At 58.4% G+C, this 14,866-nt stretch overlaps 1 protein-coding gene across 2 annotated transcripts; it reads right to left on the bottom strand.

The window, feature by feature from the left end:
• On the bottom strand, nt 1–14,810 carry GID4 (GID complex subunit 4 homolog). Of its 2 annotated transcripts, XR_012499333.1 has the most exons (7): nt 14,369–14,810; nt 9,647–9,706; nt 6,703–6,810; nt 5,090–5,191; nt 4,376–4,506; nt 3,429–3,624; nt 1–2,337 (listed from the first exon to the last, which is right to left on the bottom strand). XR_012499333.1 is itself a non-coding variant. In XM_074341984.1 (6 exons), exons 1-6 carry the CDS (start codon nt 14,555–14,557, stop codon nt 2,274–2,276), a joined length of 654 nt encoding a protein of 217 aa, XP_074198085.1. In that variant the 5' UTR covers nt 14,558–14,808; the 3' UTR covers nt 1–2,273. The 2 variants fall into 2 exon arrangements, 1 of the variants encoding a protein (XP_074198085.1); XM_074341984.1 differs by lacking the exon at nt 3,429–3,624 and having other exon boundaries at nt 14,369–14,808.
• Nucleotides 14,811–14,866: the final 56 nt, after the last annotated feature.

Below are 14,866 nucleotides of genomic sequence, written 5' to 3'. Positions count from 1 at the left end.
GGTGGGTGGGTGGGAAGCGGTGGCTCCACACAGGGGAGGCGAGGCCGGGGCTGCGGAGTGGAAGCTTTCTGAGCAGAGGAGTCAGAGCCCGGTCCTTGGGACAGGGTGGAGGAAGACGGTAGAAAATCTGCGATCTGCACTAACTTCTTACTGACGAATATGAGCACCAGCCAGAAACACTGCACACGGTGCCAGAGGCGTGTGAACGACCGAGAAGTTCAGGAAAGAATAACCACGGGGGGATGACTGCCCAAGCTCCTTCGAGAACTGAGAAAAAGAGAAGTCGGGCGGCTTGTCTGGGGGTTCCTCCCATCCCGACAGACAGGTTACTGTGAGAACCAGCCTTCATCACAGGTGCGACCAAGAGCTACTGAAGGGGCCACTTCTCCGTCCCCCACAGCCCACTGCACCCCAAGGCCGGGTCAGCAAGGACGCAAGCAGGCCCCCGACAGAGCCTGGCCCACCCGGGTGGTGGGCCCGAGCCAACTGCCAACCCCTTCTCTGCCCACTGACCGCCCCCTTGGGGTAACAAACATGACCCTGGCAGCTGTGGGGTGACCTCGCCCTCAGTGTCCCGCATGGCACAGATGCAGGCGGTATCAGGGCCTGGGCGCGAGCTGGGGTGGAAGGAAGCCGGTCCCCTGTCCCGGGACTGACGCTGCCGCAGGGCGTCTCCCCACTGCCTGGCAACCCACTGGGTTTGACTGGAGCCAGCCAGCCTGCTGCCTTTGGGAGTTTCACAATCAGGAAAACGTTTCTCACTCACCCCTGGAGATGGACATGAATCACCTTTCCACCTTTTTTGGGCTTACCAAGTGGGCTGGCTGCACCTCTGCAGGGAGCCCAGGGCCACAGGGAGGGGACGCCCACCACCACTCTCCCCTGTGCCCTCCTTTAAGGCCTCTCCTGGCGCTTAACCTCAGGCACATACAGCACGGATGGCGATGCAGTCACTCTGGCCACCCCGGGGACCACAGGGCTCCGCGCGCTCTCTCCGCCCGCAGACACGCGACCTCGCGACCTCCCTGGCTGTTAGAGCTCTCCCTCTCGGGTTGTTAAGTCTCGCGTAAACCACCGGCAAACGCCAGTCCCCCGAGCCCTGCCCGCAGCTGCAGGCTACAGCGGATGCCACCCTCTTGAACTTTTTAAACATTTAAACAAAACACAGCAGCCACACGTGCACAGGCGCACACGCGTGCACACACACACACACACACTTTGGCACGTGAGCCTCGAGCTGCCCGAGTGTGTCCGTGCTCCAGCCCCCACGTCCTGACACCTCAGACCTGCTGTCTTATGAGAGCGGCGGCCCCTGTGCCCGCTGGAGAAGGTCGCCACAAAGCACTGCTGTCTTGAGTAGCAAGAGGAGTTGTGCAAAAGCTAAACCGGCCTCTGGCTCCCAGGTGGAGCACACGGCCCACGCCTGCCGCACAGCCGCTGCACCACGATGGGCAGCTCCCAACTGCTGGTTGATTCAACACGCATTTACATACAGATACAGGTATAAAACTGCTAAGTCGACATTTGCTGTTTTCAATGTGAAAACGATAAAATGTAATTCTGAATAGTTGTGCATCTGCCGTAGGATCCCTGTTAAAGGGACCATAAAAATTATTCTGTAATAAAAAACTTTTTTTTAAAGTTTAATATTGCCCTCAAGTTCAAAAGTTTGGAGCAAACGTGCTGAGTAGGCAGGACCGGGGACCTGGAAGCCTCAGGCTCTGTGGCCCTGACGGCAGGCCCGGGACACCTGCCAGCCGCCAGCTCGGCCCGGATGTCATAGCGCTGGCAGCGCCCAAGCCTGCCAGGCGACCAGCCTGCTCCCTGAGCAGCACTCGGGGGCACAGGGCTGGGGCTGCCTTCTCTTCAGCTACCGGCTAAGCAAGTGGGGCAGGGGCCTGGGTGGGGACCCCTGAGCGCCAAGGCCAAGGGCGCCGGGGGCCGACCTGCCGGTCGGCTGGAGGCCAGGGTGGAAGAAGGAAGGGGCATTTCAGTGATACAGAAGTTAGCTGTGCAGGAAGGAAAAGTGCGTTGAAGGTAGCTTAAACACAGCTTAAGACCAAGCTGCCAGCGAGAGGGAGGAGGCTCGGAGGTGGCCCCTGTGCCACCCGCCGCGCTCCTGGACGCCGTGGGTGAACATTCATGCTCTGATGCGAGTCTGCTCGCAAAGAAACAGGAACACACACTCTCCTGGTTCCGGCAGCTGCACGACTTTCCTGGCAAAGCTCTTTTTCGCCAAGTGCGGTTTGCTCGGCTGTTGCTCCGAACCGCTGTCACCGGAACTCGTAGATGGGTGCGCTGTGTTCAGGGACGTGAGTTAGGTTAAGCGACTGGTACCTGCGGGAGGAAAGGCAGAGGCCTGAACGTCTGAAAACCAACCAAGGGTGCGAGCACCTCGGTGAGCTGCAGCGCCGGCAGACCCCAGCCTGGACTAGGGTGGCGGGCCGAGCCTGGCTCTGTGCTGCGCCTTTGGCTCATCCTCCTGACCTGCACCCAGAACGCGCTGCTGGAAGGAAGGCCTTGCTCCCATCCTGAAGCTGTGAGTCTGCCTGAGAAGACGAGGGGCTGCTGGCTCCGGCCGCCCGCCCTCTGCCCTGCTGTTCTCGGGGCTTCTGGGTGACGCAGGCAGCTCCCAGTTCTCCCGGGGCCCAGAGACAGCCTGGGAAAGGTAACGTCACAGCAGACCCTCGACCTCAGGGGGCTCCACACGCCTTCCCCACCTCCCCAGACACAGCGACTAGACTTTGGGACCGTCACAGGGCTCTGAGGGGACCGGTGCCCAGGGGGGTCTAGCAACAATGGAGAGACTGAGGCCAGGATGCTCCCCGCGTGGGGACACTCAGGGTTGACAGTGTGGGCGTCAGCTCTCCCCTGCTGGTGCACAGGGAAAAGGAGTTTCTCTCTCGCCCAAAATCATCATCATCAGGAAAGGATGATGCATGAGCCACCAGAAGACGGCCCTTCACATCCACAGGGATGGCTACAACCGCAACGACGTGGGAAGTGCCAGGCAGACGTGGACAAACGGGAGAAACCACGACCCTCGCGCATCATTGGTGGGAATGTACAAAGGTGCAGCTGCTGTGGAGAAGGGCTCCTGACAAAGCCAAATATGGAACTGCCCCGTGACCCAGCGATTTCCCCCCAGGAGTCGGAAGAAGGCACTTAAACACCCCCATGTTGGCAGCAGTGTTGTTCACGGCGGCCGCGAGGCGGGAGCCCCCTGCGTGCCGGCCACCAACGACGATGGTGATGGCAAAGCGGCTCCACCCGACCTGGCAGGAGACATCTCAGCAATGAGGACAAAGCACCATAAACTGACACAACGTTGTAAACTGACTACACTGCAATAAAAATATGCACACACATACACACAAAAACTAAAAATTAAAAAAACCAACCAACCAACCAAAACACAAAGTACTCACAGCCGCCACAACACGGGGCCTGCAAAGCACGACGCTCCCTGGGAGACGCAGGCCCGGAACCACGAGTCACGCCGGGCACGGTTCCACCCACGTGAACGCCCGGGACGGACACGTCTACACACGGGGAGGGCCAGTGGTCGCCCGGACTGGGAGGGATGAGGAGCTGGGGGACGGCTAAGGGGAACGGGGTGTCCTCCTGTGGGGACAAAATTTTCTAAACCAGTGGTGACGGCTGCACAACTTTGCTAACACAAAAGCCCACTGAACAGCACACTAAACACAAGTGAATCCTTTGGTATGTGAACATCTCAATAAAGCTGTTGTTTGAAAAACGACATGAAAAGTTTTAAAAACCTCATTCGTAAACCAAGCCGTTATTGAAACCTTAGTAAGCGCGGGTCTCAGAGAAGCTGGGGCTGCCCTTTGCTCCCACTGACCAGGAAAACTGAGTCAGCCCCGGCGGCGGCCCTCACAAGCCACCATGGGTGAAGACACTGTGAGAAAGTGTCCCTACGCTCTGAGAGGAAGTCAGGCGTTGACGGTAGGACCCCCTGCAGGTATGACTCGGGCTCACACAGCAGCGAGGGGCCAGGAGAGTCCCCAGAGGGCCAACGCCAGCCCACAGGCAGCACACAGAGGACCAGGGACTCCGGACCCTCGGTCACCTGGCCGCAGTCAGGTGGCCACAAGATTAAAAAGGCTGCTGACGGCAAAGTTCCCACTGTCCCCTGAGGGATCTTAAAATTTGGGAAGAATAAATACAGAACCAGTGAGATTGAGATGAACGTAGCAGAAAATATTTGCTGCTGGAAAGTGTTTTGCGATGAGTTCCTTTACCCAGGACTTCATTTTGTCATCTCGCCTGCTCTGCCGTGTGGACAGGAGTGACCCTCATGCAAGCCACCAAGAGGCCTCCTCCAGGAGCAGGGGCCGGGGCGGGCTCTTACCACTCGGAGCTCCTGTGGTAATAGTAGCCCTCGATGGAGGCCGCCGACTTCTGGAAGCAGATGTAGTAGAAGCCGGCGAAGGAGGCACCGCTGATGTCTTTGATCGTGTGGTCGGGAACCAGGAACTGCTCCTGCAGGCAGACGGGGGTCAGGAGCTGCAGGCTGCTCCAAGGCCCCACATCGCAGGGTCTGCCTGGACCTGCTGGGGGCGTGACCCCTGTGCTTCAGCCCTGCCTGTGCTCACGCTCTGGCGCCGCTCCTGAGCCCGCCAGGCCTGTCAGCAGCCAGTAGGAGGCGCCGAGGCCTCGCTTCCCTCTCCCAGAGCCCAGGGAAGGATGGCCGGAGCAGCACCTTCTGCCCGACCCCAGGAACCATCACCGGGTTCCCAGTCACCCCAAGAGCCGAGGGTCACTTCTGCTGGCCAGGGGTGAGGCCAGTAGAGGGCAGGGGAGACCCCAGCAGCAGTCAGAACGGTGCTACCTTGATCAGAACTCACCTGTGGTGGAGCCAGCCCTCCCGGGGGGCGAGGTCAGGGACCCCAGGAGGCCCACAGGGGCGTCACCCTGAGAGATTCCTGAGACCAAACAACTCTCCTTCCCTTCCCCAACCTCTGAAACTGCAGTTTTTACCATTAACTTTAAAGTAGAAGCTCACGGGGCTCTTCTTTTAGCGGGTTTGGTTGGCAGAGCTCCCAGGGAGCCCGCCGGGGCCTACCTTCCACCTCATGAAGACGTAATCCCCGTTCTTCAGCGCCTCATAGTCAAAGTCATCTGAATTAAATGACTTTGCATACTGATAAAAGGCCAGAAACTTGCCCTGAAAACAGAAAACAGAGAATGAGGACCATGGACAGGGGTGTCCAGCTCCGGGCCCCATGCCTGCCCAGGGGACGCCCGGGGAAAGGCCGCAGGACGGAAGTGGCTGCGGTGGGGGCCTCTGCTCGGGCACCGTCCCTGGGCAGACAAAGCGGGGCGGCCGGTGAGGGGGTGTCCAAGTGGGCAGTGCTGAAGGCGCACTGGGGCCATAAGAACCGGCCTGCGGTGCCAGAGGGGAGCGGCAAAGCGGGCCCGGACACGGCACCGAGGCGCGTGGCCACGAGCGGAGCAGCGACCAGAAAAGGCTGCTAGGGAGCTGCACCGTACGGGCATGTGTTTGTTTTTAAAAAAGGACTTGTATCCGAAGACGTTTAGGAAAAGGTTAACGCCTGTTGCGGTTTCAGGTGTTTGTCATTACAGGTGATTTTTTTTCCCTCCTGCTTTAATTTTTTCAAACATTTAAAACTCAGCATGGGCGCGCAGCAGGAAGCTCCAGGCTGTGGAGCGGTGGGAGGAAAGCGCCTCGGCCCAGCGGCCGGGCCCAGGGGGGCCGCCTCAGTCTCTCTCTCACTCAAAAGAGTTCAGTCCAGCCTAAGAAGGCCAGAGTCCGGCTGTTTCCAGTGAGAGTCGGTGGAAAATTAAGGGCTGCATTCCAGGTACTTCCTCTGCCGCCAATTCCGCCTCAAACGGGTTTTCACTGGCCGCACAGACCCTGCTTTGCAGGACCAGGCTGGCTGGCAGACAGGCTGTGCAGGAGAGGAAGGCCCTGGGGCTCCCCCGGCTCCCCACTCCTCTGGACACTGGATCCTGTTCGCTCTGTCCAGTTACCGAGCCACAGATGACTGTCTACCTTTCAGGGTCTGTTTCCTACAATGGTCAAAGCACGTAGCTTTCCAAACACATTCTTAAAAGCTCAAGTTTAAATTCGATCATTTGATAGATGTTCCTTTCCTAACTCAAGGGAGAACTTTAGTAAGAAAGCAGCTGATCTGCAGGGAGGTCCAGTCAGACGCGGGTCAGCCTGGTCTCAAGAGAGCACAAACGGCTGGCTGTGAGGGCAGGGAGCGTGATTTGTTCTAGGACCTTCACTACTGATGCGTCAGGCTGCTGGGTTCGGGGCGAGCACACTGAACATCCTCAGTGTGAAACCAAAACTCACCATCACCACAGCAACTAAGCCCAAGGGCTGTAAGGACAGGCTGAGAAGTGGATTCTTAGACACAAGACTTGCATGACCCTGAGCAGAGGGGCCCCAGCTGCCTCGACGTGCCCACCACTGGGTGAGCACATGGCCCCACTCGACAGCTGGGGGTTTCAGGGGCATCCTGGCTGCACTTAAGCTGTGCTGTCAGAGTCAGGGCAGGAACTGTATCTCCATCCTGGCCAACCCTACTGTGAGAGGCCGCCCCGGGCGGTGCGGGCTCCCATGAGCAGAGCAGAGAAGTGAGAGAGGGACAGGTGGGCGGGTGGGACAGGGGACCGGACCCGAGGGCCCAGAGCAGAGTCACTCACCCAGTGCTTCCGGTCCACATCCTCGTCTGCGTCCCACTTTCGAGTTAAGAAAGGGTGTTTTTTGCTGATTATTTCTCCTTCAAAGAAGGTCGTGAGGGTTGGATATTCCTACGGTAAAAACCCAAATATCAACACAAGGTGTCAAACAGTTTCCACCATTCACAAAGGAAAAACCTCCCTGGCTTTAACTTCTTCCCAAAACTGTGAAAAAATGATCACACTGCTGAGCGACCAGCCAGACCAGAGCTGGGTCCAGTAGCCATGGATGCGGGTGGGGGGGTCTCCTGGGCTCCAAGGACTCGGCCAGAAGCAGAGAACATCCCCTGACACACCTGTTCTGTATTGACGGACAAGTCATTTCTGAATATCCTCACGTACGAAGCAGACAGTAACTGTAGGTTTTATTTTCCAAGGAGGACACCCAGAGAGGCTCCCAGATCACAGCCCCGCCTCCCTTGCACCATGGCCCAGCCACCACGCCTCCAGCTGGCTCCGTCCCTGTCCCCTGTGCACCAGCCTTTGGGTTTTGGGGGTGGTGGTGGCAGAATACCTTGATATACTAGGCAAACGTTTAATTCTATCACAGGAGCCGAGACCACTCACGGCTGGGGAAACATTCTGAAACTGTCTGCCCTGGGAAGCCACAACCACTGGGAAATAAAGGAGCCACCCCCTTGACCAGGTGTACGGGACCCTCCTGTCCATCAGGCCACCTGTTCATCTGCTAATGAGACGGCACCACAGATGTGAAAACAATGAACGGAAGGAAAAGTCAACACTGTGCAAGGTTTACAGTTTCTCTGCATTTGGAAAAACCAACCACGTGGCCCCCGTGCAGCCTACCAGCCTGGGTGCTGCCCCAGGACCACAGAGGTCCGCTTTCCTCTTCACCCTCTACGTATGCCCCTCCCGGTTAAACAAATCTGTTCCGATGGCTTTGCCATTTCTCCCGGCTTGGCCCGCCAGGGAGCGTGGGGTCCTCCCGGGGGAGCACGGCCACTACTGCCACGACAGCAGAGGTGCTTTCTGGCCCCACCGGGCAGTCTGTCCTCATGGCAGTGGGCTCTGGAACAGTACAGACTTATCATCCCCCCAGGACCGCCACCTCCTCACCCCTCTGTCGCAGGGATCCAGGAACAGATACTTACATACACAGAATTAAAGAGGAGAAAAGTTCCTGGGTGGAAACCAGATTTTAAAGGTATAAACTAAATCATACTGATCTGTTTTAGGAAGGACTGCTATGGGGAAAAGTTCTCTATAAGTCAGCACCTGACCTGAGATGTTAAATTAAAAGCCACATACAGCGTGTTGCTTTCCTGAGTTTTGAACCTTCATATTTTTTCAAGACTTCCATGAGAGACAAGAATAGTGATCAAGTTGTCACAAAAACTGGCTGGAGGCGGGTCTGGCTTTCCATGAAGACCTGTCTTCCGGGAGGATTAATGTTCAACTGGCCAGCAAGGCAGAGAGACCAGCGGAACACGGCACCCCCACCTAGCAGAGCAGGGGCTGGCAGTGCCAGGAGTCGGTCAGAATGAACACCTGTGACCCCCTGTGACCTGTCTCCCCCATTCCAAGCAAACCGAGCACAACCTCAGGAGCCCCCCAACCTGTTTAGGGGTGACGGGGGGCCTGGCCATGACCCCCAGGGTGGGGCCTCCGCATGCATGTCCCTGTTCCTCCTAGTGGCCGGCCTGGGATCACAAAGAGGATACTATTTGACACCCACTCCTGCACAATTCTGGGATTTAATGTCCAGAGGGCACACCAACTTCAAACACCATGCTTGTTGGTGGACATGAGGCAGGTAGGAGGCACCTGAACAGTTCGTTTTCCACACTTCTGTATCGCAACTAAGGACCAAGACCCCGGCCACTCACGTCTGCTATTTTAACAACTGTAAACGGAGGAGCAAACGCAAGTGGTCACCTGTGTTTTACAACAGGTGTAAAGCCACTCAAAGACTCACCACCCTTCTCTGCATTTCACAGGTTATCAAGTGACCCCATGTTAGAGTTATTATTTAGAAAATTATCAGGGGGCCATACAACGCTGTGCCTGAGCCAAAAGCCCATGAATTGTATGTTTAAATGGGTGAGCTGTCAGGGATGTGAACTACATCTCAGTAAAGGTGCTAAAAAAAGTTCTAAAAAAGATGAATTCAAAGACTCTTGCGGCTTGGGCAGGACAAAGGTGCAGGAGATGGCCGCCGCTTGCCAGCCTGGAGCGGCCTCAGTGCCACAGCGGACCCCGCTCGGCGTGCGGGCGGGAGGGGCTGTGCCAGCACCGCCTCCCCCCGGAGCCGGGTGTCCACACCGCCTTCACCAGGGCCACAAGCTCCCGATGGAAGGGTCACAGCATCTCTGTCCGTGGTTGGCGGACTTTTCATGCTACTTAGCCATTTCCGTGAGGCTTCCTAAGACCAGAATGACCAGTTTTGGAATCAGCGCCAACATTCCATGTTACAAACCGTGCTGGTTTCCTCGTGCCATTGGCTGTGTGCGCGCTCCGCTCAGGCAGTACCTCGTCGGCCGCACGCAGCTCAGCCTGCTGTTCTCACGGTCCTGCGACGGTGAGAGCCCTGCATTTCGCTGTCATTTTCTACCCCTGCCTGGCTGGCTGTTTCTTGAGGTGGGAAGAGACAGCTTTTTGTCTCAACCACAAACTTCATGGGAAATTGTCAAACTCCTAGTGGAGAAGGAGGGAGCCAGTGGAACAGGGGAGACGGAAATGAGGGCTCCAGACTGAGGACGCTCAGTGCCTTGGCGAGCATCCAGCACAGTGACCGCTCACGGATGCTGTGCCCCTGGGGACGGAGCAGGCACTTGGAATTCCCACTTACGGACGAGGAAACTGACCAGAGAGAACCCACAGGTCAAGGGGCCGGGAGGGGCAGGGCGAGTGGGCCGGCCGCCAGGCCGCCTGCCAGGTGCACGCTTACCTCGGTGAGGCCCTTGATCTTCAGGTAGCCACACAGGTACGAGTTCCCCGTGTCCACGTGCTGCAGGGAGATGATACACAGCCCGTCACAAACAGGAGGCGCTAGGCACGCACTGGGTGTGTCCAGCAGGTGCGGGAGCCAGGAGGTCGGCCATTCCCGCCCCTCGAGCCTGCAAGGACGAGCACGCTGACCCCAGGATCCTCCAGCTCCCTCAGGGGGACACCCTGCGTGCCCTTCAGCACAGGGGCCCCCACCTGGTCTCTGCATGGCCTCCTCATGGCCCCAGGGGCTGAGCAAGTCCACCCAGCCTACGCCCGGACCAGCCCGCAGCATTTCTTTGTGAACCAGGACATCAGAAAGGGCCTCTTACGAAGACTTCAGTGGTATGCATACCAGTTAGGAGCCCATCTTGTAGACGGGAGTGTGTGCCCCTGACCAGAAGAATCAGGAGCCTCGAATCAAATAAAGGGGGTGGAAGGCACGTGGGCTGTGACGCTTAGGGGCCACCAATTGCTGGCTGCTGAGACACTGCCCCACACCCACCCATCCCCCAACCTCCTCCTCCAGCCGGCAGGGCCCAGTTCCGCCCCGAAAGACCGGCAGCCCGGAAGGACCCAGGCAAGCGCGCACCCCGAGCCCTTGCAAGTCACAGGTTCAGGCCAATCAGATGTGTGCGCGAACCTTCCGGGTCCCCTCCATCTGTTCCCCGCACTGCCCAGTCCTGGGCCTCCAGCGATAAGGCACTGGAACAGCCCGAGAATGCCCAGAAGACAGCCCGGGAAGATGCAAGGAACAGGCCGTTGGAAGCAATGGGCCCCCCGGCCTTCACGCTGTCGTGGGACGGGTACGGTTACCCGCAGCTGAATGCGCCCTCACCAGTGCATTTCCCCAGCCTGCACTGACTCATCCCAAGTGGGCAGACTTCAGACGTCCCGACGACCGGGCCCCTCACGGAGCAGCCCCGGGACGAGGCAGGAGGCAGCGCGCTGGCCCTGCAGCCGCTGAGGCTCAGCGCTGAGCGAGGCCGCGTTTAAGAAGCCAGGAAAGTCTCTGGCATTTCTCAGATCTGGGGACTCAACTTCTCCAGCACACCATAAATCACATACTCAGGCGAACCTTTAAACTGTGGTGAAGCCAGCCAGCCAGCTGAGGTCAGCACCAAAGCCAGCGGGCTTCAGCGAAGTGGCCCCACCATCCAGTGTGGGGACAGAGGTCTCCGCCCAGACCCCGCAACGTCCTCACCTCCCGACGCTGGCCTCGGACCGTCTGCATTACAGGGCTCAGCAAAGAACGTGTGTGAAGAACACAGAGCTCTACCCTGAGGCCTTCAGTCCCACGTGTGCAGGTCTCGCTGGACTCAATATGGTTTGGGGTTTCACAGCTGTGGAAAGGGGATCAGGTGGCAGGGATACTCGCTAACAAGATTAAAAATCAAACCGTGAATTGGCCAACGTTTGCCAGATTATCACAGCTCAAGAGTCAGAATCCCGGCCTGGCCTCCACCCCACCACGTGTCGCCCAGCTCCGCCCAAGCTGATCGTGACGACGGCTGGGGACTCAGACACACCGCGGGGCACAGGGTTTTCAACGGACGCCGCACCAGCCCCTCCGTGAGAAGGGGGGCGAGGCAAGCACTGAGCAAGCGGGTCTTACAGCGCAGCTGTGTCCAGCAGCTGCTCTTTGGAGCATGCCTTTCACAGCAACTGGACCTTCGTTTCCGTCTTGGCTTCTTGGATGGTAGAGGACTCACAGTAGCAAGAAAAAGACCCGGGCAGCCGCTCGTCAAGGTCTGAAGAACGCTTTAAAGTGGAATTGCCAGAAAAAGAAAGTGCTCCGGAAGCACGGGAAGAGATGCCCAGCGCCACGGGCCATCAGGGAAGCTCAGGCCCAAACCACCGTGAGCTACCACCTCACGCCAGCAAGACAGCTACCACCAAAAAGAGGGCCGAGGACGCGGAGAAACCAGCACCCTCACACACTGCCAGCGGGAAAGCCTGACGGTACAGACACTGGAAATCTGTCTGGCGGTTCCTCAGAACAGTGAGCCCTGAATTACCACGTGACCCAGGGTTCCACTCGGAGGGAGATACCCAAGAGAAACGACGTATGTGTACACCAACACTCGTAGTGAATGTTCACAGCCGCGTGATTCACAGTCACCCAAAAGTGGAAACAACCAAATACCCGTCCCAATCAACGGATAAACAACAAGCTGCCCCCCCGCCCCGCGCTATTAGGCAACAGTAACAAGGGATGACGCGCTGGCGCCTGCCACCATGTGGCGGAACCTGGGAACACTGGGCCCGATGGGCACTGGACACAAGGTCACACTGCTGCAGGGTTCCATCGGCAGGCAAAGTCCGGAAGAGGCAAGTCTTGGGGTAAAAGTGAGTGGCTGCCTCGGGCTGGAGGGTGTGGCAGCTAAGGGATATGGAGTTTCTCTGGGGGATGATGAAGATGTTCTAAAATTAGATCACAGTGATGGTTACACAACTGTGTGTCTGTACTAAAAACTACTGAATTGTGTACGTTGAATGGGTGGGCTGTATGCTATGCACGAATCAGATCTCAACCAAGCCGTTGTGGAAAATAGAGGGAAAGCAAGAAAGAGGTGGAGTCACAAAAGGCAGACGTGTTCTAGGAAGACTGAGTCCAAGGAACCAGTCCTGGCTGAAAAACCAGATGATGGGGAAGTTCACATGCTTCCGACCGCCTCCACGATGGCCAAGGTGCTCACCAGCCCAGACACAGGGCAGCACTCCTGGGCGTGGCCCCGCCCCGCCACGAGACACCCATTCAAAGTGGCCTCGTGCCATCAGCCAGGTCTCCGCTCTGGGCCGCCCTGGGACAAACCAGTCATGCACCAACCCAACCCCCACAGCCAGGAGCTCACGAGGACACTGGCACCTGACAGGAATTCAGAAACAACACGCGAACGACAGAGAGTGACCTCCCCCTCTGTGACACCTGGCTACCCTGCCGTTTGTCCCCAACCCTGTCAGAAACCATCCAATTCAACGATGGGCACAAATTCAGGATCATTCCCAACATGACCCACACTGGGGATCTCACTTCTAGAATGTTATGATTGGTTGGGGAAAAAAAAAAAAAAAGCCTGTACCTTCCTACTAAATTCTCACATTTGAAGCAAAAGGGGGCTCGCCACATCAGGCGTGTAACTATGAAGACTGAAAGAACTCAGCCACAGCGGTTTTCCAGTTACAGTCACTAACAAGGCTCATGATAGAAATTTAAGTTTATAGACCAAAGATACAATTAACGTGGAAATACAATTTTCCAAATCAAAATAAGGGAAAATTATTTATTTCCAAAAACCAGTAAGAAAAAAAGTCTAATGAATGCTCAACAACGAGCAAACCTTGAAGATTTAAGATCATTAAAGGACAAAGGGCCAACCTAAGGAAAAGACACGTTCTCTTTCTGTCCTCACACGTGGGAGCAGAAGGCAGCACATTGGACTGCAAAGCTTCTGGAAGGCCTTTTAAGGAGACAGATGTTTGGAGGGACTTTGGGGAACCATCTAGGAAGTGGGGTATCAGGCTAAGAACCAAGGGAAAAATGGAGGGGGTCCTGAGGCAGGCCAGGGGAGCACAGAGGAGGAGCAGTTCTCTAGGAAGGGAGAGAAAAGGGAGCATTCACCACTGCACATCTCCTTTGGCTGGGAAAAATGTCAAGTGTGCCACCATCTGCTTGAGGGGCGTGTGGTGCAGGAAAGGGCCAGGACAGGTGAAGCTGCAGTTCCGAGCCATCAGGGGCTGGCAGCAGGTTCTTGGAAATCCAGCTCAAATTGGGGGGAGGCGGGTGGACATGGGAAGGAAATACTGTATGAGAAATACAACTGGGTGAGTTAGATTTCTGGGGACAGGATACTGGAAGGAAGCCCTGGCCGTGTAAGTAAAAGTTAAGAACACGGGAAGAAGGTCCCCTGGAGCCAGAAAGGAGGCAAACGCAGATATGGGACAGGAGGTCTAGGTAGTTGGACTGAGAAGACAGGGACTGAGCAGCTGGAGTGTGAAGAGGATGGGGTAGGCCAGGGGGTGAGACCCAAGCCGTGCCTGGGCCAGGAAGAGACTGGGGTACAGGGGCTGGAAGGCCAGCTCCTAACAGACAGTGAGGAGCCCATCCAGGACGTGGGTGCCCGGCCTGTGGCGCAGGAGTCAGTGGTGGGCAGGGGCTCTCAGGCTCAGAGGCTCACGGAGGGAGGGGGCTGATGAAGCCCTCCCAAGGAGGAAATCCCAGGAGTAGGAGGCGGCCCCAGGGCCTGAGGCTTTCTGGGAGCCAGGAGAGGGTTGGGGGCAGGAGGCACGTCTCAAGCCTGGGAAGGTCCCGAGTCAGGAGAAACCAGTGGGAGAGCGCTTCAGGGTCCAGTAGGGCCGGAGGGAGGACTGGTCCTGGGCGACAGGCCACAGGGAGGAAGGATCCAGGTCTGAGGAGGCCGGTCACGGGGGCTTCCGGACACCAGCGGTCGGTGGCCGGCTTGGGCCCCAGGGACTGGGGTGCGCCAAGAGAGGGCAGGCCCGGGGGCGGGCAGGTCGTGGGGAGGCCGGCGGCAGGCCCGCGGCAAGGCCTGTCCGCGGCCTCGGGCTCGAGGAGTCGGCGGCGCGGAGCGGTGCGGCGCGGCCCGGCCCGTGGGCGCCGCGAGAGGCCCGGCCGCCTCGCCCCCGGCCCCCGGCCGCGACCCAGATCCCAGCCGGCGCTCACCTGCAGCACCACCTCCACGTCGTACGAGTTCCCCTTGCTCTTCTGGTGGCCGCGGAACTTGGAGCCGCTGTAGAGCAGGCTGGTGGCCACGCCGGGCTGCTGGGTGTTGATGGGCGGCGGCGGGATGAGCGAGGCTGCGGACGCAGCCGAGGCACCGGCCGGCGGGGGACACTCGGTGCGGACCGGCATCGCGGGGTCCCCGGGAGCCAGGGCTGGGGGAGGGGGAGGAACCGCCGCCGCCGCGTGGGAGCCAAGGAGGGCGGCCGGGGCGGAGGCCGGCGCGCGCGTGGGGCGGGAGGGGTCCACCCGCCCGCCGCCTGCGGACCAGGCGCTCCGGCCGCCACCGGGACCCCGGGACCTGCGAGCGCGGCCTCCGGGTCCTGAGCGAACCCCCTCCCCGCCTGCGCTCGCACACACACCCCTTCCGATTGGCTCGGGCGCGCCGCGGGGCGGGAGCAGGCTGGCGCGGCGCTTCCGCCCATTGGCCGGCGGAGACAG

The sequence above is a fragment of the Camelus bactrianus genome, chromosome 16 (genome assembly GCF_048773025.1).
Source record: "Camelus bactrianus isolate YW-2024 breed Bactrian camel chromosome 16, ASM4877302v1, whole genome shotgun sequence".
NCBI classification, from domain to species: domain Eukaryota; kingdom Metazoa; phylum Chordata; class Mammalia; order Artiodactyla; family Camelidae; genus Camelus; species Camelus bactrianus.
The sequence above is the reverse complement of the archived record's forward strand: the minus strand, read 5'-3'. Positions and strand labels throughout refer to the sequence as shown.